We start from the raw sequence: 26,588 nt of genomic DNA on the forward strand, positions 1-26,588 counted from the left end.
TCCAACATCTAAGACCATATCTAGTCTGATATCACCATATTCCAATATCCAAAATCTAATGTAAGAGAATATCTAGTCTCATATCACCAGATTACCATATCCAACATCTAAGACCATACAGTATCTAGTCTCATATCACCAGATCGATATATTGCCCAGCCCTAATTGTGATATACCTAGCATGACTACACGCTAGCATGACAAGGTTGGTACCAATGGATTCATGAGGTCTTCTAGTTATATGAGGGTTAGGGGTTAGGGGTTAGGGTTATATGAGGCCAGGCTCTTCACTCCAGCTTTACAAATGAGCTACATCCCATGTACTACAGCCTTTGAAAGATAGCATTGTCACGCCGCAAGAAGTAGAATAGTTCAACCTCAAGGGTGGGCAGAAAATACAACCATACCCCCCCGCCCCCGCACCAGCGGACAGCCAAAATATCTAAAACCCCCAGTGAACATAATACAGCTGTGGGACACAGAGAATCAGAGATACAATACACACAAGGTGCTTTAGCTCCATTTCATGCAGGGGTGTTTGATTTCACAAAGCCAAATAGCTCGTAGACTATCAGGGATTATGTGCATGTTTTAGTCAGATTATGCGGACTACATTTTGATACATGAAATCTGGCTCAAATAACAGATGCTGTTTATCATGGCATTGTCAAGTATCAAAGCCTCCTGTCATCTCCTGATATGCTGGACATTTGCTGAACAAGAAAACTATTACTATTACTATTACATTATGCATTTACACTGAATTCCACTGAAATTAAAACAGCAAGCAAAGGGAGGCAACAGATTTTCTCCAGAAGCACTGCATGAAGGGTGGAAAAAGTTACTGTATACATAAACTACAATGTTTACACATACAGAAAAAGACGATGCCATAAAAGCACGTTTTTGTTAGTGGCAATGAATGAGAAGAAAACAGTCAAGCACACACCTTGAACTCTGCTCTTACATTTGATACAAGTCAAAGGAGTCCTCCTCCCTGTCCTGTCCACTCTGAGCCCAGGCAGCAGACAGGCATTGCGGTAATGTCGTGCGCTTCAGTTTGCTTCGTGCTTTAACTCAGCAGCTATTCTCTCTGTCCTGCAAAGGTCCTGACTGCTGACTGACAACACTGGTGCAACCTTCCCAACAAAGCATTTGCTTACAACCCCAAATGGAGTGGCAGACAATGATGAGAGGCCAAAACTAATGTGAAACAAAACCGTTTGAAACAAAACAAAACACTTTTACAGGCCAACCAGGAAAGGTCTGTTGACAAACTGTCTCCACATCTTTTGAGAAAAATGAAAATCAACTACATACTAAAGAAGAGTAAGAATAGACATTAAACTGGCTGTCTAGAATGAAAGTTGTACTTGAAAAATGCTTTGTAATTCAGGAAGAACAATAACAGGTTACCAGCGTGTGATCAATATTCACTGTGAAGCACTATAACAGGTGTGATCAATATTCACTGTGAAGCTCTATAACAGGTGTGATCAATATTCACTGTGAAGAACTATTAACAGGTTACCAGCGTGTGATCAATATTCACTGTGAAGAACTATTAACAGGTTACCAGCGTGTGATCAATATTCACTGTGAAGAACTATTAACAGGTTACCAGCATGTGATCAATATTCACTGTGAAGAACTATTAACAGGTTACCAGCGTGTGATCAATATTCACTGTGAATAACTATAACAGGTGTGATCAATATTCACTGTGAAGCTCTATAACAGGTGAGATCAATATTCACTGTGAAGCACTATAACAGGTGTGATCAATATTCACTGTGAAGAACTATTAACAGGTTACCAGCGTGTGATCAATATTCACTGTGAAGAACTATAACAGGTGTGATCAATATCCACTGTGAAGCTCTATAACAGATGTGATCAATATTCACTGTGAAGAACTATAACAGGTGTGATCAATATTCACTGTGAAGAACTATAACAGGTGTGATCAATATTCACTGTGAAGAACTATAACAGGTGTGATCAATATCCACTGTGAAGCTCTATAACAGGTGTGATCAATATTCACTGTGAAGCACTATAACAGGTGTGATCAATATTCACTGTGAAGAACTATAACAGGTGTGATCAATATTCACTGTGAAGCACTATAACAGGTGTGATCAATATTCACTGTGAAGCTCTATAACAGGTGTGATCAATATTCACTGTGAAGCTCTATAACAGGTGTGATCAATATTCACTGTGAAGAACTATAACAGGTGTGATCAATATTCACTGTGAAGCTCTATAACAGCTGTGATCAATATTCACTGTGAAGCTCTATAACAGGTGTGATCAATATTCACTGTGAAGAACTATAACAGGTGTGATCAATATTCACTGTGAAGCTCTATAACAGGTGTGATCAATATTCACTGTGAAGCTCTATAACAGGTGTGATCAATATTCACTGTGAAGCACTATAACAGGTGTGATCAATATTCACTGTGAAGAACTATAACAGGTGTGATCAATATTCACTGTGAAGCACTATAACAGGTGTGATCAATATCCACTGTAAAGAACTATTAACTCATTCATGGCCAGTTTAGGACTGCCAATATTTAGCTCAGGCCAAATATTTTCATAATTGTTGGTCATCTTTCAAGACCCACAGTAAATTATCTATTAGCACCAAAGTGATTTGCAATACCTCAAAATGAAGATGTACGTCTCTGGGTTCACCAGGGAAAAAAAAGTGAGCTTTTAGCATGTTCTGTACTCTACTTATAGCCATTTATATACACCCTGTTTTCACCAAAAAGGTCTCTCTGAGAAGAGAAATTGGAGAAAAGGGCATTTTTGTAAAGGACACAATCTCACGCAGAACTCGCTCTCAATTCTTTTATTTTGAACTGTATTGACATCAGACATGTAAATATTATTCGTTATGACACAAATGACAAAAAAAATAAATATATATACCGTATATATATATACATGAAGTGCTTTTTAGGCCGGTGCTTGCACTGGCCTATAGGAGCAAGTGTGTCCCAATCGCTCCTGTCACCCTTCCTGGCACCCTTTCATCAAGATGGGCTTTTACTTTGAAATTTGTTTTATTTGACGAATGTCAGGTTTCGGACTTCCTGTCTGCCCTGGTCTGATCTTGTTTAGCTTGACAGAGTCGCTCACGGCCGGCGCCCATGTTAACGTTACACGCGACGCAACAAATAAACAAACACACATTTCCCAGTGTCTCTGGACATCAACAGTAGCGGGAGACGTCTCCCCTTCCAGCAAATATACATGAATGTTATGCATAAGGAACATGAACATCTTACCGCGAGGCAGAGAGCTAAGATAAGTAGCTAACAGCTGAGCTAAGTAGGCTATTATAGCGTGTTAGCTGATCGGAAAAGCATGTAAACAGCGGTGAGATCTCCTTTATTAAAGTATGCAACCATTTCCAATGAACAAATGACATGTAGCCTTCAACTTTAAAACAAAACAATGTGCTTCTGCTTACTTCTTACATTCAACTCTGTATGGCAGTGAGTGCAGACAGTGCAACACCAGTGGCATGTAGCCCTCAAGTATTTTAAACAAAAACAATAGTGCTTCTGCTGCTTACTTAGCCTCCATTCAACTTTTTATGGCAGACCTGTTCAAAGAATTCAAGGTGGGTTCATTCTTCTAAACGGTGTAAAATAACACGTTTAACAACATATCAAACGGACCTTATCCAGTCACATTAGTTTTTGAGATAGCTGGCAATGCATTGTGTAACCAAAAAAACGTTTGGCTAACGTTAACGTTAACGTGTATTGTAATGGAATCTTTATGGGACACGGCTAATACCTGGCACAGCGTTAGCTAGCATAGTGTAGCACGTGTGCAATGCAAATGGAATCATTATGGAACTATGGCTAAGTTTGGCTCTTAGCCGTGTCCCATAATGATTCCATTACAAATATTGCATTGCACACGTGACATGTTATTTTACTAAAAATAATACATTTTACCATCATTTCAAGTAGAATGATACCACCCAAGTAAGAATATGTCAAGTGTTTCAAGTGCTTTACTGAAATATTTGGACCATATAATGATAATACAATTATCTCAACCTTAAAAGGTTACATATAGGTGCCAAAAAGCCATAAATTCACATCAAACAACAAAGAAAAACAACAATTATAATTCAAGTTTAAACAGTAAGTGTGCAGCTGCAGCATTTATTTAAAAAAAAAATCTTTATCCTGCATCCCTAAACACAAACAGGGAAAAAAGGTGGAAAATCAGATGACGGCTTATATGTGCTCTGTTGATTGTTAAAATGTGTATGGGTATACATGGGTGATCCCATGCACCGGCCGTATGCCAGGTTTCGACCTGGCCTTGTTTTACATTCAACAATACAGTTTACTCAGTGTGAGTGAGTGTGAATGTGTGTCTCTTTACATTACATTAGTGGAATCAACTGTGGAACATCATCTACACAGATACACCCTTGCAGCAGTAGAGTAACAACACACACACACACACACACACACACACACACACACACTAACTAAAGCCCTTTTCCCACATGCGCTTTGTACCGCAAAATGACCGGAACGTGGTCAAATGCCTGCATGTGGGAAAAGCGCCGTGCCGGTATAAGCGCGACCCCGTCGTCGCGGCCATTTCACCAGTTTTGAGCAAGTCAGAAGAGCGGTATGATAGACAGACAGGTGAGAAAGGGGTCCAGTCATTTTCCGCTATCAGTGGGCTGTGACTTCGGGGACCAGGTTGCACACAGTAGACAGTCCAACACGAAATACACAGCTGATTGTTCGATATTCCCCTGGTGTTGCGTACCACCAAAGGACTATTGCCAGTCGCAAACGCGCTTCCAGTGGTTTTCGCCACCGGGTGATCTTGCGTGCGGGTCGGACCAGACTCAGCACGTAGTCGAAAGTACACCAGGACATGCGAAAATGACGCTTCCATTCTACGTCGTCAAAATTGTTCAGAGCATCTTCCCAAAATAAATTCCCTCCTGGTCTCTCTCGCTTCCAGACGGCTCTAGTCTCACGCAGCAGCGCAAAGGTACATAACACTGTCATGATCTGTCCCCGGTTTAGTCTATCTTCATATTCTGCACGATGTTGAGCGGAGAAGACTGCGTGCGAACATGAATCTGTTTCTGTTCGCACGTATATCCCTTTCCATTTTCGCCTTAATTTGTCTGCGTCGCTGTCTACGTTTGAGGAAAAAGCGCGTCAGCAATATTATCAAAAGAGTGGACGCCGGCTCCATGTTTGTTTGTTTTTTTTGACTGGCCTCAGTGGCCTGCAGCACAGACCCCAGGCCACTCTCCTCCGCCCCCCGCCCGCTCCGCCGCACCCCACCCCACCCCCCAACATACCGGCTATTTGACGACTTAGATTCTCACATGCGAACGCTGAGGTGTGAAGGGAAATTCAGGGAAATGTCCGATATTGACTTACAGGTAATTTTCCGGTACGCATGTGGGAAAAGGGCTACAGAGAGAGAGTTCTGTCCACAGCTGCTGCTGGATCGCACCTCCTTCCCAGGGAACACTATTGATCTCCCCACAAATTAGCATAGGAGGAGAACACCAAACTGGTCTGAGATCAGCGTCTAGCCTCCTCTGCCTCTGCATCGTTGGCAATGCATATATATCAACAACAAAATGTGTGGCGAGGCTGCCAAGCTTTACGGGCTTCCCGAACTACAATTTTGCGTGATCTGTGTTTGAAAGAGCCTATAGTCACTTTCAATGTAATCCCGGCGGGTCTTCGCACGGCGCAAATGCGCTCTGAAAAATGGCTCCTGTCTGTTGCTGTGTTTTCCTCGTTCTACTCCTCCTCCTCTCGTTCGGGCTGGGACACAGGAACGGGGTCCGGTTTGGGTTTGGGACCAGGCGCTGGAACCGGATCGATCATGTTGGTCACGGGTTTGACTACCGCGAACAACTTTGAGGCCAGGGACCTGATACCATGTCACAGGCTGGGGAAGTCTTTGAACTACGCTAAGCTCTAATAAAAACAAAAACACGTCAAACACGTATTTGGCTGGGAGGCACATTCCTGATAAGACGTTAAAGACGTATATGGCCAGGAATGAGTTAACAGGTTACCAGCGTGTGATCAATATTCACTGTGAAGAACTATAACAGGTGTGATCAATATCCACTGTGAAGCACTATAACAGGTGTGATCAATATTCACTGTGAAGCACTATAACAGGTGTGATCAATATTCACTGTGTTCCCTGAACTATAACAGGTTACCAGCATGTGATAATCTATACTGCCCCCTAGTGGGTAAAGTTTAAGTCTGATCAATATTCACTCTGTTCCCTGATTGAAAAACAGGTGCAAGGAAGACATTGATTGGAGCCCCGGCACTGGAACACGAACACCTAAATGGGTCCAGTCGCAGGGCTCTAATCAATGTCTTGCTTGCACCTGTTTTACTTCCTGCCTTTAGACACAAAATCATCTCTTGAGACTGTTTTACTTCCTGCCTTTAGACACTAAATCATCTCTCGAGACTGTTTTACTTCCTGCCTTTAGACACGAAATCATCTCTCGAGACTGTTTTACTTCCTGCCTTTAGACACAAAATCATCTCTCGAGACTGTTTTACTTCCTGCCTTTAGACACAAAATCATCTCTCGAGACTGTTTTACTTCCTGCCTTTAGACACAAAATCATCTCTCGAGACTTTTACTTCCTGCCTTTAGACACAAAATCATCTCTCGAGACTGTTTTACTTCCTGCCTTTAGACACTAAATCATCTCTCGAGACTGTTTTACTTCCTGCCTTTAGACACTAAATCATCTCTCGAGACTGTTTTACTTCCTGCCTTTAGACACAAAATCATCTCTCGAGACTGTTTTACTTCCTGCCTTTAGACACTAAATCATCTCTCGAGACTGTTTTACTTCCTGCCTTTAGACACAAAATCATCTCTCGAGACTTTTACTTCCTGCCTTTAGACACAAAATCATCTCTCGAGACTGTTTTACTTCCTGCCTTTAGACACTAAATCATCTCTCGAGACTGTTTTACTTCCTGCCTTTAGACACAAAATCATCTCTCGAGACTGTTTTACTTCCTGCCTTTAGACACTAAATCATCTCTCGAGACTGTTTTACTTCCTGCCTTTAGACACAAAATCATCTCTCGAGACTGTTTTACTTCCTGCCTTTAGACACTAAATCATCTCTCAAGACTGTTTTACTTCCTGCCTTTAGACACAAAATCATCTCTCGAGACTGTTTTACTTCCTGCCTTTAGACACAAAATCATCTTTCGAGAGAATCGAGACAGACTTTCGACTTGCATCGAAAATCTGTCTGCAAGCTCCATGAAAAGCTGCATAACAGAGCTCAAGTGGGCAGTCTCACATGCTGCACTTTACCCAATCAAAATGGAGTAGAAGTGACCAAGTCAAAGTAAAACTCATCATTTTCAGCATGTAGCAACGAGCTAGTGTTGTTGTTGCACAGCGGCGGAGGCATTATTTGAGATCAAGCGGAAAGAAAATCCATAAATGGTCAGAACCGGTGGGTCGGAGGCAATGACAGAGCTTGCAGGGAGCGGAAAGGGATTTTCTTCTGCTGCCGACTCTGGGGGAGCCCCTTTAGTTCCGGTTATTCAGGCATTCAAATGAGCCTGTCCCCAGGTTACAGAAGATATATATATTTGTAACCATTAACCAGAATGGTTGATTTGGGTGGCATGTGAAATAAGCTAATAGCATTGAAGATGGATGTAAGTTGCCAGTTTGCCCAATAGACCCATACGAGAACCATGAAGACTTACCTCTAATTTAGTGCTACACAAGTGAATATCATGCGGGTTATCAATGTCGAGCCACATTTTTCATTCTGGTTCTACTGTTGTGTTCAGTAGTAATTGTTATACTACATTATACCACAAGGCGGTGCTGTGGGCTAAGGCCCATTAAGGAAGAGTCAGGAAGTAGAGTAGAAGAAGTGTGTTGTTGTTGCCACTACCTGTCAGGCCATGATAGAGCCAATGCCTTGCTTCTCTTATTAAAATCCTTAACCATCCTACCAGATTCTGATTCCTTCTTCTACATTAACCCATTGATACCTGATGCAGCATTTGTGTGTGTATCCCTTTAAGGGATACGCACACAAATGAGGGATATACACGCAAATGCTGCATCAGGTATAAATGGGTTAAAACACTACATCTACAGACTGGAAAACAAGGAAATAACTGGGAAAATTCCAAAGCAGGAAGGAGATTTTGCTGTCCAATGTGTGTCACTCAGTTTAACAAATGATTTAATTATCTCTCTCTTTCTTTGGAAATGGCCTTGAAAAGCAAATGTGATGAAACATGTATTTTCGAAGGTAACGCCACTCCCTTAGGGTTAGGGTTAGGTAACGCCACTCCCTTGGCCCACGCATGTTGCAATGAGTCTGCAGCTATAAAGTACATGTTGTAACCTGTAGTCTATGCTTCAAGAACACAACAACCCCATCCCTCTCTTCCCTGTCTCTCTTCAACACCCCATACCCCCTCCCCCCACTTCTATCTTAAAATTGCCTTTATATTGTGTCCAATGGAACCCAAATGACGGAATATGCCAACAGAAAAAAAGAAACGAAAAAAGGCGTCTCTCGGATGAGACGACTTTCCAGCATTTACTGAACCAATTTACTGAACCAAAGTAGGTTTTCCGCTTTAGGGCATTCAAAATAAAAACCTTAACCTTAATATACATCTTTGAGTAATGATTTACAGCCACAGTTTCACTCCATATGTAATCTTAACATCACAAGTATTTTGCAACACAGTCTCACAGAAAATTGTAAAATAGCAACGGTTTGGACCAACGTTGCTATGTTACAATTTCGGCTCCAAAATTGTAAAATGGTAACGTTTTAGGTTTAGGGTTAGGGTCTGGGGAGAGGTTAGGTTTAGGGTTAGGGTCTGGGGAGAGGGTAGCTTTAGGTTTAGGGTTAGGGTCTGGGAGAGGTTAGAGGGGTCGGAGACCACCAATTTTTGGCCCCGGTGCGGTGATGCACCAGGGGCCCTAATAATGACTCACATTATGCACAACTCTATGCACGACAATGCTCAATGCTCCACACATGGTCACGTCTCAGTGGCGGCCGGCCACTAGAGGGCGCCGTCCCACCTACCCACATGAGGGAGGGGGCTTCCACCAGTGCTGCAGCCAGGATCTGTGCACATGCGCTGTTCACTCTCAAAACAAAGGGATTTGGGAGGGCTGTGGGCGCTCGCTCGTACCTAGTGACCAGGTGGAGGTGGGGTCAGGTAGAGCGACGGCAATGCATTCTTGACGGACTCGATATTTGCATGCACGAACGTGCACGGACATACTAACGTTAGTAAAAGCACAGATGGCAGACCCAATGAAAGACGGACCCGAGGAGGATCATTTTGTATTGCCCCTGGATGCTCAAATGAGCACTATTGTCTAAAAGACAGTGGTAAAGTCATTTGTTGTTCTTCATGAAGAAGGTGCCCCGCAACTGCTCTCGTCTCAGCCCCTCTGCAGTTGATCTGAAAATAGGTGAGTAAACTCTCTGCCACATTTCAAAAACGTTTATCCTCCCCCGTTTATAATTGTCTTGACCATCAAAATTGCACTTGTGAAATTAATGAATATGCTACAACACAGCACAGCGAATCCCACACTAGCTGTTGTAAACAGTAGCATCCATGGTGGTACGCTAGCTACATAGCAATCCTACGCTAATATAACAAAATTATATGCTCAACACGGAAGGTCAAATCGCGATGCCTTTAAAGGACTATATGTATTTTTTCACCCCGAATCTAATGCTGCCACCCACGAGTCTCTATGGGTTAGGGTTACGGAGATACAAGCCGTTCGTCGGCTAGCAGCTAGCTTTAGCGATTCTGCATTGATTCACAAATGTCAAAAGTCTATTATTACATTATCTACATTTTCTGGGAAACGGATGGTCAAATCGCGATGGCTATAAAGGACTATATGTATTTTTTCGCCCCGAATCTAACGCTGCCACCCCCGAGTCTCTCCGAGTTACGGTTACAGAGATACAAGTCATTCGTCGGCTAGCAGCTAGCTTTAGCACTTCTGCTTAACAAATGTTGAACGCTCCGGTGGAATGGTGTCCAGCCTGTTATTTTGTGTCCTGTCGCATCATCAAGGTTCTGCTTCTGGCACCATGCATGTTTATATGATGGATGCTCAGTCAGGTGATATGTTTTGACTCGTTCTTTATTGCAACTTAACGTCAGTGAAGCTTGTGCTTCTTCTTCTTCTTCTGCACTTTCCACTTTTACTGTGGCTTTCCTGCATTCTTGGAACCCTGACTGCCACCTGTTGGCTAACTCTTGTAACAGAGGGCAGCATTTGTATTTAAAAAATATAATGGAAATAAATGCATTTGTTTATTTTAATTATGGATCATAATACAATGCAATTCCAAATTAACTTTATTTTGAAAGTAGCCACACAGTGAGAAAAAACTAAGTGAATTCCAAATGAACTTTATTTTAAAAGTAGCCACACAGTGAGAAAAAAATAAAGTGAGAAAAAATAAATCATGTATTGGGGAAAAAAGAAGTGATGCATCGATTTAAGATGCATCGAGATGCATCGATAATCGTTTTATAGTCGAATCGTAGCCCTCTGAATCGTAATCGAATTGTATGGCTAGTGAAGATTCACAGCCCTACAAGGCAGGCATTTTAACAAGCTAAGATAAGCACAATTGTGGTTCAACAATTTGACAACAGTGGTTGAGCATATAGTTTTGTGTGGCAAATATATCGTATATAGTTTTCTATTATTAGCCTAGGATTGCTATGTAGCTAGCGTACCACCATGGATGCTACTGTTTACAACAGCTAGTGTGGGATTCGCTGTGCTGTGTTGTAGGCATATTCATTCATTTCACAAGTGCAATTTTGATGGTCCTCCATCTGTGCTTTTAGTTAACGTTAGTATGTCTGTGCTCCATTTTTACCGGTGAGTAAACAACAAGCAGCGCTGCAGCCTGGCTGCATACACAAGAGCTATAATGCGTGTGACGTCACCATCTAGCTTTCAACAACATGGCGGCGCTCAGTGGCGAAACAGGGCAAAAACAGGGAAATACATTTTAGTTTTGCAGCCAATGAAGCTGTAATTCACATTTGATTGCAGGGTTCTGTCTTACCCAAGGTACAAAGCAAACAAACCACACTTGTATTGTTCAAATCAATGCTTCATCTCCACTTTAAATCCATACATGTAGCTTTTAAACTGGTTAGGAAATCATGTTGCCTCTATGCAAAAGTTAATTTCCAACACGGACAGGCTAAAGCTGGGGATTGGCAAGGACCTCATGGGTATAAAGGTAAAAATTCCTCGGTCCTAGTGAGTTTCATTGATGCTTCTAAGGCATTTGACCGTGTAAACCACCAGAAACTATTTATTAAGCTGAGGGAGAGGGGAGTGCCTTGCAATTTGATCAGAATCCTGGCATACTGGTATGCAAACCAGACTATGCAGATCAAGTGGGGCAACGTGGTCTCTGCTCCTTTTGGGGTTGGGAATGGTGTCCGTCAGGGAGGGCTTCTTTCTCCTGTGCTCTTTAATTTTTATATGAATGACCTTTCTGTGCAGCTCAGTAGCTGTAGAACTGGATGTGTGCTTGGTAACACTGTCATTAATCACTTTATGTATGCTGACGACCTGGCCATACTGTCGCCAAGCAGTACGGGTTTCCAACAGCTGCTACATATTTGTTCTGACTATGGTGTACAGTTTGATGTAAAGTACAATGCTAAAAAGAGTGTCATTATGATCTTCAGGACAAGAGATGATAGGGATCTCTCCTTCCCATCCTTTTATTTGTCAGGACATGTGCTGGATGTGTGTAGCAGTACTAAATATCTGGGCCACATCATTAATGATCATATGAGTGATGACGATGACATGTATAGACAGCGACGCATGTTGTATGCACAAGCAAATATGCTGAGAAAGAAGTTTCATTTCTGCTCTGAAGAGATTAAGATAACCCTGTTCAAAGCCTATTGTACATCACTTTATACTGCCCCCTTGTGGGTCAAGTTTAAGCAGGCTAGCATTCAGAAACTGCAGGTGGCCTACAATGACTGTATGAGAATACTGCTTGGGAGGCCAAGGTGTTGTAGTGCCAGTGAAATGTTTTGTGGGGTAGGGGTCAATACCTTTCATGCCCTACTGAGAAACCTGACCTATAAGTTCATTTGTCGTCTGAATGTTTCTCAGAATATCATAATCTTGCTTCTGACTCAGCCCTGTCTTAGTGCAATTAAGTATCAGTCCAGCATTTGGGCTCATTGGTACAGGCTCTTATTGTAGTATTTTTTGATGTGCTGATGTTAATTGTGTAATTTTTTGATGTTGTGTTGCTGTTTTCTACTGTGTGTTTATATTGGACCTTGTGTCTGCTAATAAAGATTGATTGATTGATTGGTATACATGGGTGACGATACCATGCACCGTGTATACCGGGGTTCAACCTGGCCATGTTTTTTTTTACCATTTTATAATTTTGGAGCCGGAATTGTAACAGAGCAACGTTGATCCAAAACATTGTTATTTTTGGGCTGGTATTTTGATACAAGGTTTATGTTTTATTCCTTGGAATATAATTTCTTTCTCTCCAAAGGTGAGAATTTAAATGCCTTTTATTCTGAAAGTAAATTGAGGTATTTCCGTTGCTAGTCTGGCATAACTGTCACTCTTTTAACACAGCCCAAATATTACTGCCGTGTTTCAGAAAGGTAACGTTAGTTTAAATTTCGATGTTACATTGATTATATTGAGGAACTGTTTGTCCGTCCATGAACATTTTGTGGCGCTGCCACAGTTGATGTATTGGAGACAATGTCAGGTCAATCTACTGGTTTAGTGTCTTGCAGGCTGCAGCCACAGTGAGTTCATGCATTGAAACACCCGCTGCGGGGGGGCGGCTGAACATTGGTTGGTGAGGCGATGTGAATGTGTCAATGGCAATTACCCCATGCTGCGGCTTACCTGTTAAAAAAAACATGGCTGTTTGTGTCATTTGATTGTAATCACCTGTTATTTTCCTACCTAGATGCCCATGTGGTGATGTAACAGAATACTATCAATAGAAAGCTGTATCCATAATCATCTGCTGAAAGTGGAAGGTTTCTCCGGGCTCACTGAATAGGCCATTTTCAACCAGCATGATTTGTGACATCACGAATACTGGAGCCAATCCCTGTCCAGTATTCAGCAGTTAAAGCCATTGTTTGTATGCTGTGATTGGCTAGTTATGTTCTAGAATGATAACCCTGATTGGTTGCTTTGGAATTTTTAATGAGGCAGAAGGAGGGGAAGTCATTTTAAGGATTTTAACAAGATAATTTAAACTTTTTGTGTGGGTAAAAAACTATCAGAAACAAATTATTATTCATACTATTAGTATTTTATATACATAATTTGTCTTTAACCAATACATAAATATTGTCTTTAATCAAATTATTGCCAAAATATATGAAACACCAATGTGGACTATATGAACCAAAAGCCACAAGCTTCAGTACACCTCAGCATACTTCAAATGTTTCCTGACGGGATGCGGCCTGAAATTCATTTACATTTTAGATTTGATTTCAAACATGTTAAAAAAAGAAAAGGAAAAAGATAAACAATAAAAGAAATATAAGTAAGAAAAGAAATATAGGCAATAACATGCTAAACAAGGGTAAACAATTGAATTCACAATAAGCATATACAACAAGAATTCATTCATTCAGTCATTTGATGTTTTGACAATGGTGGTGGAAAACAAAGTCTCAAGCACTCATCCAAAATGTCCAACATCAACCTACAATGTGTCAAATCATTTGTGACTAATTCCTTCTTAAATAACATCCTGCTCTCAGACATGCCAAAACAGCAGTCTGCACTGGCACCAGATAGCAGCGTGAACATATGGCAACATCACATTAAGAACTTCATCTGGCCCAGGAATGCTCCCTATCCCTTTGGCCCAGCTCCTTTGAGTTGTTGAGTTGTTGTTTGAGTTGTTGGCCCAGCTCCTTTGAGTTGTTGTGCTCGATGAGGTGGGTCTTCTCCCTGAGGTATTTGGAGATTAAGCAAGAGCTCCACATGTCCCACCCCAGATAACTGTGCTAATGTCTTCCTGCCAGACACACAGGGGAGGAAAGGCTTTGGCTTTTGTTCCAGAGACCAAGGAGCAAAAGACACAATTCAAAGCAACTGCAGAACTTAAGGGCCAAAATTGCCCCCAAGATTTTTCATTCAATTAATTTTCCATCTCTAACACACACTCAGCACCTGCAAGCTGGTTGCCAGAAGAACACACACACACACACACACACACACACACACACACACACACACACACACACACACACACACACACACACACACACACACACACAAGCTGGTTGCCAGAAGCACACACTCACACAAGCAGCACTGTTGTTCACACTACGCTTTAGCAACCTTATGCACTCATTTATATTTTTTTAAAGTGCCCCCCCCCACTTTTTTGTAAATGCCCCCATTTTTAGACAGTGGGGGCAGAAGTTGTTCCCAATACAGAAAAGGAGCAACAGCCTCCAAAAGTAGACATTACAATTTGAGGATAGAACAAAAATGACGAGTATATTTATCAAGGCAACATTTAACTGACCTGTATTGAATAGGAATCAGCTTTACTTACTTTGCGAAGTATATTACATCTCCAAAGGAGGTGTGAGTGCAGTGTCAACAGTGTTACGCCAAAACCAAGGCTGATGAGCTTCTGAACTCCATCCACTGATTCAATTAAGCTCTCTATTCAGGATCATTTCTACCCCCGTTACAATGAAAGCCAGTCCTCAAACTCCAGCTCATTTATCCAACAGCACGCCTCAGACACAGGACCTCTGTTTGACAGTGTAAAAACCTGAGCAGGAGAAAAAGCATGCGTTTTGGGTAGTCGTCATTAACACATTCAGTGCCAGCGACGCCATATGGCGTCATTAGAAATTTACCGTAGAGTGCCAGCGACGCCAAATGGCGTCAATAACTCGAATTTTTTTTTTTGACGGGGGGGTGTCGATCTATGCCTCTTACATCGCCTCTTACAATATCAGAGGTATTGAATGTGTCTAACCTATTTTACAGAACCCTTAGGTGGCGACAGCGCTCTCCAGATGAGAGAACGTGGAGTGAAACACACAGAAGAAGTCATTGGGGGGAAGGAAATCGCATCGCATCCGTCCGTATGCAGCGGCTTCATTGAAGCAACGTTTAGCTGTGCCCCTGCAGCAGCCAATCTGCTATCACAATTGAGCACCTCGGTGTCCGCTGCAACAGCCTCGGTGTCCGCTGCAACACCCATTTGCATGATCAGCCGTGGATTTGTTATTATTCTCAACTTGAAGCATGGGAGCTGGTACACGCGGCTGTAAAAAAGCAGGATCTAGCGGACTTTTTCAGTGCTGAGCACAGGCAGAGAAAACAGCAGAGCAGAGAGACACTCCTCCCACAACGGGGGGGGGGGGGGAGGAGGAGGGGGGGAGGTGGGCACGCAGAGCCAAGTACACAACACAGACCCAGACAGCAGGACAGGGTTGGCAAACGCAAGCCAGAATATCCGATGCCCACCAGCAGCAAAAGATCAGCAAGAAGCTGCAACCAGCAGCGCATGCAGGCGCCAGCGCTGCTGGTTTCAGCTAAAAATATTATTCTTCCAAACAAAATTCCCTTGCCTTCACTGTTTTATTGAAGGAAATTATTTTTGAGGTGTGACTACATCAGAAAATTAGCTTCAGAGTCAGTGATGTGCTTGAAATGTTTAATTTCACAAAAGGCTCATTATCTCAGCTCGTAGAAAAAAAGCTCTGTTTTTCGTTCAATCAAGCTATCTTCTCCGGCTCATAACTAAAGAACGGAAAATGGGATCAATAAACTTTTTTTTGCAGGTGATAGAAGAGAGTCTCATCGTTATTTGTGCGTGTTCAGTGTTTACATAGTAATTATTAAAGAAATTATATGACTGTTTTAAAATGCATTGCGGCCTATGTGGCACAGCAAGCAACCTTTTGCCCAAGGGCCGTGGCACTGAAAGTGTTAAGGGAGGTCCTAAGTCCCTCTGCTGACACCATCTCACATTACAGCTATAAAACAATGTTCTTTTTTTAAAGAGCTTTTAAAGGACAAAGGTTCTTTCAAAGCTAAACATTAAGTCCAGCATGATTTGGTTGTTAGATTTGATTGAGTACTGCACACCACCACATGACTTTTGATGTTGAAAAGAGTGGGGCGAGTCAGAGCAACGATCCCGCTCTCTCTTTCTGTCTCCCTGTTGGAGGGAGGGAGGGCTGCATGTTAAAACAGGTTCAGGTGTCAACCTGTTTCTGAAGGAGCACTCAACACCTCTGACAAAGCCAAATAACAAGAAAACAAGCATGAGGTGCAAGCCTTCTTCAAGGTTAGACTTCACACCATCTGAGATGGACTAAATAAGCTAGACTTCACACCATCTGAGATGGACTAAATAAGATAGACTTCACACCATCTGAGATGGACTAAATAAGATAGACTTCACACCATCTGAGACTTCACACCCTCTGAGATGGACTAAATAAGCTTGGCTGCTTTCACCAAGACATAAGCCACTTTCAGACATGAACTCTGGACTCTGTCCGTTGAATCAGGTCTGGACATTCCCTGTTACCCTTTCAGACAAGAGCCATTGTTGTGTGTTCACACATGAGGACATCCTCCAGTGTAGAGTAGTGATATGATGTAGTGCAGTGATACTTAACTTGCGGCCCATGATAGGGTGCCAAGTGGCTCCCTGGCCATTTTCTAATTCACAATGAAAACTATAAAGTTGGACTGAGCTCCAGCTAAATTCTCAAATATTGCCACCTGCTCACCACCCAGGTACTTATATGTACTAACAAACTTAACTTAACCTATCCTGTGTGCACAAAATTGTTAGACTAAACTCCGGCTGACACCCTAAATACCTACAATCCGCTACAGAAAATTGTATATTATTAATGTTTGTTTATTAACTAGCCCCTGGCCTCCTGTCATTTTGCATAAGTGGCCTCCGGGCAAAGCAAGTTGAGTATCCCTGATGTAGTGTGTTGCAGGAATCGCAGTGTTTATGCGAGACAGAGTTTTCATAGTTTTTTTCAATGTAGACTACATCAGTCCCTAACCCATCACCTACATAACCCTAACCCTACATCAGAGATATATTTCAGAAAGCAATTCTCCACTCCATGAAAAAAACTTTCTATGCATTATTCTGGCGATAGGGTTAGAAAGCGTGGGCTTGCGATGTGCCAAAAAGTGAGCACCTGTTTGCACAACGCCCAAAAGTCGGCTGCCAAATAGTGATCGTGGTCACGTTAAACGCGGGAAAAAGCAATTTTATAAATGGCATTCAAGTCATATCTGACTTGTTTTCAATGTATTTCTCCCCACAAAAGTTATCTCTCAAATATATAGCCTATAAGGCCATGGCCACACTGATCCATCAGAAAATGGACAGAATTATAAAACGGATGGATGATGTTCATTGCATGTACAAGTAAACTACTTGTACAGCAGGTGGCGGTAAGCACCTTGGAGATGTCAGCGACCTGCCTATAAACCAAGAGAAGATGCTGTGCGCTACATTACTTATGTACCACTGAATGACCAGTTTGATGTAACGGTCAGCCAGTTTGAGTCACGCTCTTCCATAAAGCCCACCAGCTTTGATATCTGTTGGCTAGTTGTTGATATTTATAATGGTATTGTGGCTCTAAAATAGCATTTTTAAGCGGTGCCAGCCACTTCTATAAGTGACTCTGTGTGTTTGTAGGCGAGGTTTTGGGAAGACTCACCAGGATTTGGGAGAAACTGTGTGTGTGTGTGTGTGTGTGTGTGTGTGTGTGTGTGTGTGTGTGTGTGTGTGTGTGTGTGTGTGTGTGTGTGTGTGTGTGTGTGTGTGTGTGTGAAACTGTGTGTGTGTGTGTGTGTGTGTGTGTGTGTGTGTGTGTGTGTGTGTGTGTGTGTGTGTGTGTGTGTGTGAGAGTGAGAGAGAGAGAGAGAGAGACAAGACATGATACAATGACATTATGAGTGCTACTCCTCATCAGTGCAGTTAAGAGACAGGGAGATAAATTAACCATAACAACAATATCACAGAAAATAGGTAAAAATATAAAATAAGTCAATAGAAAATAAGTAAAATAAGTATATACAAATACAATATACAAAATATACAGTATACAATGAATTAACAAATTATGTTATGACTTTTCATTGTATGCCATCTCTTTTTCACTTTGAATTGCATTACATATATGAAAACATGCTATATAAATAAAAACTGCAGTATGCATTAGTCAGCCTACCTGAAGCTGTGATGGTGACAGTGCTGTCATTGTTCTGCCTGGAGCTCAGAGTTAATCTGCTGTAATCCGCTGTTAGAATCCCCTGAGTCCATCCTTCTTTAATCCCTCAGAGCAGCAGCGGAGAGGAGAGCCCGTATGGACTCTGTGGACAGTCTAGGGCTGCAACTAACCTTTATTTCCACTGTCGATTATTTTCTCGACTAATCTATTAGTTGTTTGCTCTATACCAGTGATTCCCAAACTGTGGGCTTTGGCCCACTAGTGGGCCGTGGAGGTACTGCAGGTGGGCAGTGAGCGGTCAATCAAATGGCTGTAGCAGGGCCAGTTTTAAAGCTACAGTGGAGATCCTGTTATCAGAAGAAACTAGAAGACCTAAGGGACCCATTGGCAAGCATAGCATATTATGCTAGCTTGTCGGCAAGGGGACTAAATAACGCTCCAAACCTAGGTTGAATTTGGGCGAGGGAAAACTATTTCAAAGGGGCCCCTTGACCTCTCAGCTCAATTTATTTGAATGAAAAGTGGTTCAATGGGTACCACAAGTCTCCCCTTTACAGATAAGTTAGCATTTTTCACAGCTTAGCATTAATAGCTTGTGGATTGATTTCTTCTGTTGTTGCTCATCACATTTTGTCTCAACAAATGTGTTATGCATGCAAATACTTCTGATGAGTAAGGGGGGAGAAAATGTTGGCAATCTGCTTTTGAGTAATTTGCTGAAATGTTTTTGTGGATGGATTATCAATTTCCTTTATGTCCAAGTTTAGCAAGTTCACATGTTCACATGCTCTGTTAATGAAATAAAAAATATATCATATAAAAAAATATAGGGTTAGGGTTAAGGCCCCTACACATGATCTGTGCCCGGCTGTGGGGGACAGCGTTTCTGCTCCACTAGGTGGCAGCACTAACCTTGGTGACGCACAGCTCGATTTTGACACTTTTGCCCAGAGTTCAAAATATCTCAACGCTGACCTACGTGTCACTGACCTTTCATGAGCGCAACCAATCAGAGGAGGAAAAGAAGATAGCCGGTGCTCGCGCAGTTGCTGCTTGCACTAAATGCAATATTCAGCTCTACTAGATGCCAGAAAACCACTATTATACATTTAGCGAGTGAGGAGAGTAATATTGTTTTGAGCAGTGAAGGAAGCCGCACCAATCCAATAAATATAATGAATAGGCTAATAGTTTGGTTGATGATTACATTTTATGCAAGAATAGGAGAGTTAAACAGACCAGTTTCCTTAAAGACCCCCTAAAGCCATATTTTAACATATATAAATACTCTACTTTGAATAATAATTTGTCTGATGATTTCCCCCACAAAAAATGGTTAAAATATCTTGTTCGTTCAGCCACGGCTATCGCTAAAATGAAATGAAAGACCACCTGTGAGGCAGTCAAGTTGTTATATCTCAACAAATTGACCATGGGTTGTACTGCACGACCACCTTGTATTTTTGGGCTTATGGTAAATGGTAAATGGCCTGCATTTATATAGCGCTTTTATCCAAAGCGCTTTACAGTCAGTTGGTACATTCACCCATTCACACACCGATGGCGGCAGGTTACCACGCAGGGTGCTGGCACACCATCAGGAGCAATTTGGGGTTCAGTATCTTGCCCAAGGACACTTCGACATGCGGACTGGAGGAGGCGGGAATCGAACCACCGACCTCTTTTATCCAAGGCGATTAGTGGACGACCCGCTCTACCTCCTGAGCTACAGCCGCCCCTGGCTTACTTTAATTTAAATTCATTTTGTTTGTTTGTTTTACAACTGGAAGCACATAGCCCTATTTCTTCACAGCACACCTGTTCAATCAGACTCTGGCCTGACAAAGGTAGCCTGGTAAACCGCCCGTCACGTGAACTCACATTTCATTTGGTTCTCCGTGACGGTCTGGACCCGCACAGGCAGTTAAGATGATTGGTCGAGCCATGCCGGCCCGACGAATCAGCGGCGGCCGTAGGCGGGCTTAGGCTCGTCTGGGCAAGTAGTGGGTACATGGTCTTTGTAGTTCTTTTCACTCGTCAACATGGCTGCCGCCGCGGAAGTGACAGGCAGTCTGAATGAAATTGAATGTAACGTTCCCAATTCTATGTATTAAATTCTAAAAAACGACCCTCAACATTTGGGAAGGCTAAGCCACACAACTAGTTTGTTATAATCTAACTAAATGCTTCGAAGGTGACTTTACGACCGTGAGGACTCAATCAATGAATTCCACGGAGATCATCCACAGGCACCTTCGGCGATCTGATTGGTTGAAGTTAACACCCACCAGCGGTGATAGACAGATGGGTCATCCAATCACCTGCCAAGTAGCTTGGAAAAAGTGCCCGCCTCCGTCAGCGGGTCTGGTGACTTCATTCCCAGATCGACTGGTTTAGTGAAACCTATGTGGAGGTATACCGTCCATCTGGCAGCGTCAGGTTATGACAAAGGCCATTTGGCTGAAATGCAGACTTACAGCAGAAATACAGACTTTTGTCTGTAACGGAGCCCACAGCATAAGAATTTCACACATGCATACTTGTACTACCGAGTGACAATAAAAATCTTGAATCTTGAATCAACAGTTTTCTTTCCTTCCTTCCTTAAACTATCTCCCTTCCTAAACTTGTGTGCATTGGTAAAGAGACCATGCTATTACAAGCCCCTTTTTTGTCAATTGTCCCCCCTCCAAGAGCACCTTGCATACAAAGGTAAATGTACGTACAGTATGTACAGAGCACGCACGCGCACACACACACACACACACACACACACACACACACACACACACACACACACACACACACACACACACACACAGTGGTAGGGTTAGGGTACAATATGTACAGAGCACGCCAGCTGAGTGACTCTTTTACCACACAGAAGAAACATGACTTTCATTCAGTTATTCCCTACTTTAGCCAGGCAGCACTTACTTGGCATTCCACACATTCCAAGGCCAGATAGTGGGGGTTGGAGGAGGTAGTGGGGGTTGGAGGAGGTAGTGGGGGTTGGAGGAGGTAGTGGGGGTTAGAGGAGGTAGTGGGGGTTGGAGGAGGTAGTGGGGGTTGGAGGAGGTAGGGGGGTTAGAGGAGGTAGTGGGGGTTGGAGGAGGTAGTTGGGGTTGGAGGAGGTAGTGGGGGTTGGAGGAGGTAGTGGGAGGTTGGAGGAGGTAGTGGGGGTTGGAGGAGGTAGTGGGGGTTAGAGGAGGTAGTGGGGGTTGGAGGAGAACAGGTAGTGGGGGTTGGAGGAGGTAGTGGGGGTTGGAGGAGGTAGTGGGGGTTGGAGGAGAACAGGTAGTGGGGGTTGGAGGAGAACAGGTAGTGGGGGTTGGAGGAGAAGCGTTCATAACTCCCATCCAAAAGAGTCAAGTGGGGGAAATGCCGCACATGAGAGCACATTTTGCACAAAATGAAACCAATGATCATCAGGGAGCTGAGGAATTGAATGTTGTAAATTAATTCAAATACTTAGGTGTTATGTTAGACTCCACACTCTTGTTCAGGAGTCATGTCAAAATGATCTCGAAAACGATTAAATTTAATTCATGTAATTTTAGACAAATAAGGTGTTCCTTATCTAATAGTGCTGCTCTGATGTTCCTGCATTCCATGATACTCTCACATATGAGCTACTGCTTAACCAGTTGGTCTATGACAGGCTCAACAATTCTTAAACCAATCGAATCACTTTACAAAAAAGCATTAAAAATCCTAGATAAAAAACCCTTCACCTATCATCACTGCAATATTCTAACCAAATTCAACATGCTAAGCTTTGACAACTTCAGGAAATTCACCTCTGCCTGCTTGATATACAAAGTCCTGCATGGCCTAGCGTCTCCACCTCTTTTAACCTTTATTAAATATAGATCTACTGCCAATCCGACCCGGCTAACTAGAGCCATCACCAACAGGGATTGTGAAGTTCCGCTCAGAAGAACCCTGTTTGGTCAAAACGTGCTATCCTTTAAAGCAATGATCCTCACTATTTCTTCGATGAGAGCAGCACTGGCAGGACAAAGTCAATAGGAGAGCCACTTTTACCGCAAAACACCAAAAGCCACCCCAACCAAGCACATCTGCCTACCATTTTTTTGTTTGATTGTTTTCCACACACACACACACACACACACACACACACACACACACACAGAAAATCTTTCAGGCCTGGAGGGATTTCGAAACGTACCCCGACCGCAACGGTGGGGGCCATCGCTGGCGACGCTGAAGTTTTATCTAACCTGTTCACATCTATGTGTTCGCAATGGCATCCCTAGTATCATCATACTATTATGGGATGCGATGTGAACAGTTGTATTATGGGATGTGCGTTTCCCAGGCAACGACACACGTTGACACGTTTTGGAACAGCGCTGCACGCTGGCACAATACTCCTAAAAGCAAAATGCTTATTGTTTTGAATGATTTGGCACCTTCTATTACTGTCAACACCAGTATTGTTGTATTGTAATAATATGCCATAAAGGTTTATTGACATTTTGGGGAGAGCAGGGGGGATGAAATCTTAAAAAAAAAAAAAAAAAATTTAGAGCCGCCAACTAAAGCTTCGAGAGCCACGCAATGAGGAGCTAGGCTTTAAAGGAAGCGCTGTATGGAACAGCCTACCTCCCTCTATAAGGGGTAGCTCCAGCTTGGCCACCTTCAAGGGCCATCTGAAGGCGTGGCTGAGAATTAACCAGTCTTGTGACCATGTGTGATTGTGCAGGATGCTCACACATGTACTAACTTTTACATTAATCATTTATTTTTCCTTTTCTCTCTTTTACTAATTGTACTATTACTGATATGTAATGTATATGCAATGTGTATCATCACACTGTTGAGATGACTGGAGGTTTCCCAGGTCATTTTTCTTATTGCATTTATACTATACAATGGCGTTCGTCCTTTCGCTAAGAAGTAGCAGCATTATGAGCAAAGGCTTGTTGGCATGTTGTCTCCTTACTGTACTGATCAGTGAGACAGCCCCTTACACCAGGCAGCATGTTGGACTGAGAGACAGAGACAGTGGACCATAGTCTTTTAGTGGCATCTGCTGGGCGGAAGTTGAAGAACACATTAGGATCTAATTCAACATCCATTCTCCTGTGTGATATTTTTTAAACCATTGAGAGGTCTGAGATTTGCTGCAGGGTATTGTGCATCATTTCATCAATTCCCATAAATCTAGTGCTTAAAATCCAACCAATGTTTGCACCGCTGTAGAACACCGCCAATGCAGACGACTGGCCAGATGCGCTGCATCAATGGACCGAGTCCGACTTCCGCTGGAGTGTTGCATCGGCCCTCACGGTTTCTCCCGTGTCGGGGGTTGGCTATATTCTTTGGTTGCTAGTAGGGATGGCGAAAATGAAAAAACTAAATTGACCACAACCAACCCGCATTAACCGATCATTAATCGGTTAACCAAGAACATTAAAATGCGCTATTTGACTGTCTGTGACCGTCTGAAATGGGAATCTTTTTTTATGTTAATTTTTGCTTGCACGTTACAAATATACATACTTCAGCATGCGCTGGGAGGCGTCAGCAGTGATGTTAACTGGGGTCGTAAGGTGTTTCGGGTCTGTTCAACATCATACACCCTCGCCCAGTAGACCCAGCCGAGGCCGATTAAGCCCCCGACCCGCATCCCAGAAGCAGCCGCTCACGGATCAGCCTTCCTACTCTGTCTGCAACGTTGCCCGCGGAAGGGTCGATCACGCCCAATCCACTGCAATAGAGTCAGTGCTACACCGCAGCATTGCAAGACCCTTCGGTGCATGGAGGCAAGTATGCTGACACAACCACAGTAAATTCTTCACTTTCCTGAGAGTGATTTACATACTTAAAGTCGAACTGAACCTGTTCGTCACGTGCATAATGCGTCCGTTTCAGACTGAAAACATAGTTTGTCTAAGATGACAGGTTGAGAGGCGGGTCATAGTATCATGTCGATGATTTTATTTGACAATTCTGGGGACTGGATTGGGCTTTGGCCAATCCTGGCGTGTTCCGCCTCCAAATCGAGTGGGATTCAGTGTGTTGTGGCGCTCCCCTCGGGAAGACCCTTTTGACGGGAGGTTAGTGGCTGAGTGGAGCTCAGCGACCCGCAGGCAGCCAGCTGCCTTCGTGTTGCTGAGCGGAGAGTGCAGCACGTCGGCCTAGAATCTCCGAAGTGCGACCCCTAACAACCAAGCTCTCGGATGCGCACGCCATTATCGCTACGATATCCCTGGAATGCGCGTTTTAACGAGCCAGTTACATTTCTTTGCATTCTCAGAGATTATAGTTTTTGTTTTTTGTTCATGTTTCTAACAATTGGCCAAGTTAGTAGTTAGTTTATGGGATAGGAATTCTGCCAGATGACAGGCACTAGGCGCCATTTTCTACTTCATTTGGAAGAGAAAATTATCCAGAAATGAAGATTTGATTGACAGCTGCATGTCGTGATATGATTGGTTGAAATGGGGTAGAAATTTGATAGTACTAGGTGACGTCAGCAAACTGTACATTACTGTTATCAATGAAATCTTGAAAAATGAACTTTTGATGTGAAAAAGTGTGAAAAACTAAAGAAATTACCGGTAGATTGTTGTGATTTTGTTTGCATACATTATTAAATACCGTAGGTGCACTGCATACCCAGGTATTTGAACTAAAATAAAATAAAAGTCATTTTTGGGTTCAGCTCGACTTTAAGAGTAAATCCACTCAGAGTTTGAGCACAGAAGTCTCAAATTTGAGTTTGCTTAAAACCTTAGCTTGAGAGTGTGCTATTATCTTTGTTTGTGTCTAGCATTGAGTTATTACAGTATGTATTCACCTTATGTAGCCGCACCCATTTGACCCAGCTGTAAGGTCTGAACATAAGGTGTATACTGTGTTCATTTGTCAAACTTCTGTAACACTTATTTTCAAAATACTGGGGGGGGGGGGTGAATATTATGAATAAAGGACTGAGAGGTTGATGTGCTCTACACTTCCTTGTTCTCTCTCCCTTTGCAGCAACAAATAAGACACTCTTACCTGTAGCGATAATATACAGTGAGTGGTGGAATGAGGGTCGGCAGCAGGGCAGACTGGCAAAACTGTCTGTTTATCTAACTGTTTACCAAAAAAAAGGGGGGGTAGGCTATTCGGGAAATATTGCAATATTTTTCAGTTACACCAGAAGTGATCCTACCTGGCTCCGCTGACGTCCACTCCAACCATCAGCTGTCCATTGAGGGACAGGAGTTCGTCTCGGAGTTTGATGGCTCCACAGCAGGCGGCCGGGCTCCTCTTCCTCACCTCCGTCACCCAGAGGCAGCCCACCTCCAGGACGGGCCCCGTAGGTCTCCTCCTCCTCCGGCTGCCCTTTGGCCTTCCCTCTGGGTCCCCAAAGATCGGGATGTTCCCAAAGCTCAGGCCAAACTCAGCCACGTCCCCTCCAGACTTATGAAGGCAAACAGCACAGACTTCCACCTCTACAGCCTCCCCGGATGAGGGGGCTCTGTCAGCCTCCCTGGAGGAGGGGGGTTTGTCAGCCTGGGTGAAGTTGAGCTGGATGTACTCCACCAGCTTGTGGATGGCAGCCAGGCAGAGGACCATGTCCCCCCCAGTAACACTGCTGGAACTGCTGCTGCTGCAGACACTATCAGGCTCCCCATGCTGAGAGGACTCCTGGAGGAGGGAGAAGAAGAGCAGCCACATGCTAGATGAAATGTGATGACATTGTTTCATGCATTAGTAGGACTGGATTCCTGCTAGTTTGCTTAGCACACTGGTGTACTCACCACATTATGAAATAATAAGTAAGGGTTAATGCACGACGAGGTGTCCATTATCACTTTTTAAGGGACGACGCGAGAGGCGTGAACCGGTCCGAGGCGCCAGCCGAGGAGCGGTTTGTATGTAAACATACTTGGCCAATAAAGCTGATTCTGATTCTTCTTGTCTTACTATCGGGAATATGGCAAATAGGTGAATCTCCCAAAATGTTGGCGTGCTCCTTTACATCCCCTCCATGCGTTTCTGAGTCATATTGTAAACGTATTGTAACATATTGTAACGTTATCAATAATCAATAATCAACTCAAGGCGGATTCCATTTCTGCACTTAATTTCCAAGACGTACAGCTGCTGATGGCTTGGCCGCAGTCACGCCAAATCCTACGCCAATCCCGCAAAACCCCGCTA

General features: G+C 43.1%; 1 protein-coding gene across 1 annotated transcript in view; it reads right to left on the bottom strand.

The window, feature by feature from the left end:
- Positions 1-26,026, bottom strand: part of LOC310770981 (PDZ domain-containing protein 2-like) — a gene marked incomplete at its 3' end in the record, with an annotated part of 120,648 nt that extends 94,622 nt beyond the window's left edge. Inside the window, 1 exon segment of the mRNA XM_083663675.1 lies at positions 25,594-26,026. Coding sequence (XP_083519801.1) covers positions 25,594-26,000 — 407 coding nt within the window.
- Positions 26,027-26,588: the final 562 nt, after the last annotated feature.

Source organism: Poromitra crassiceps, assembly GCF_964638095.1.
Source record: "Poromitra crassiceps genome assembly, contig: HAP1_SCAFFOLD_287, whole genome shotgun sequence".
NCBI lineage: Eukaryota > Metazoa > Chordata > Actinopteri > Beryciformes > Melamphaidae > Poromitra > Poromitra crassiceps.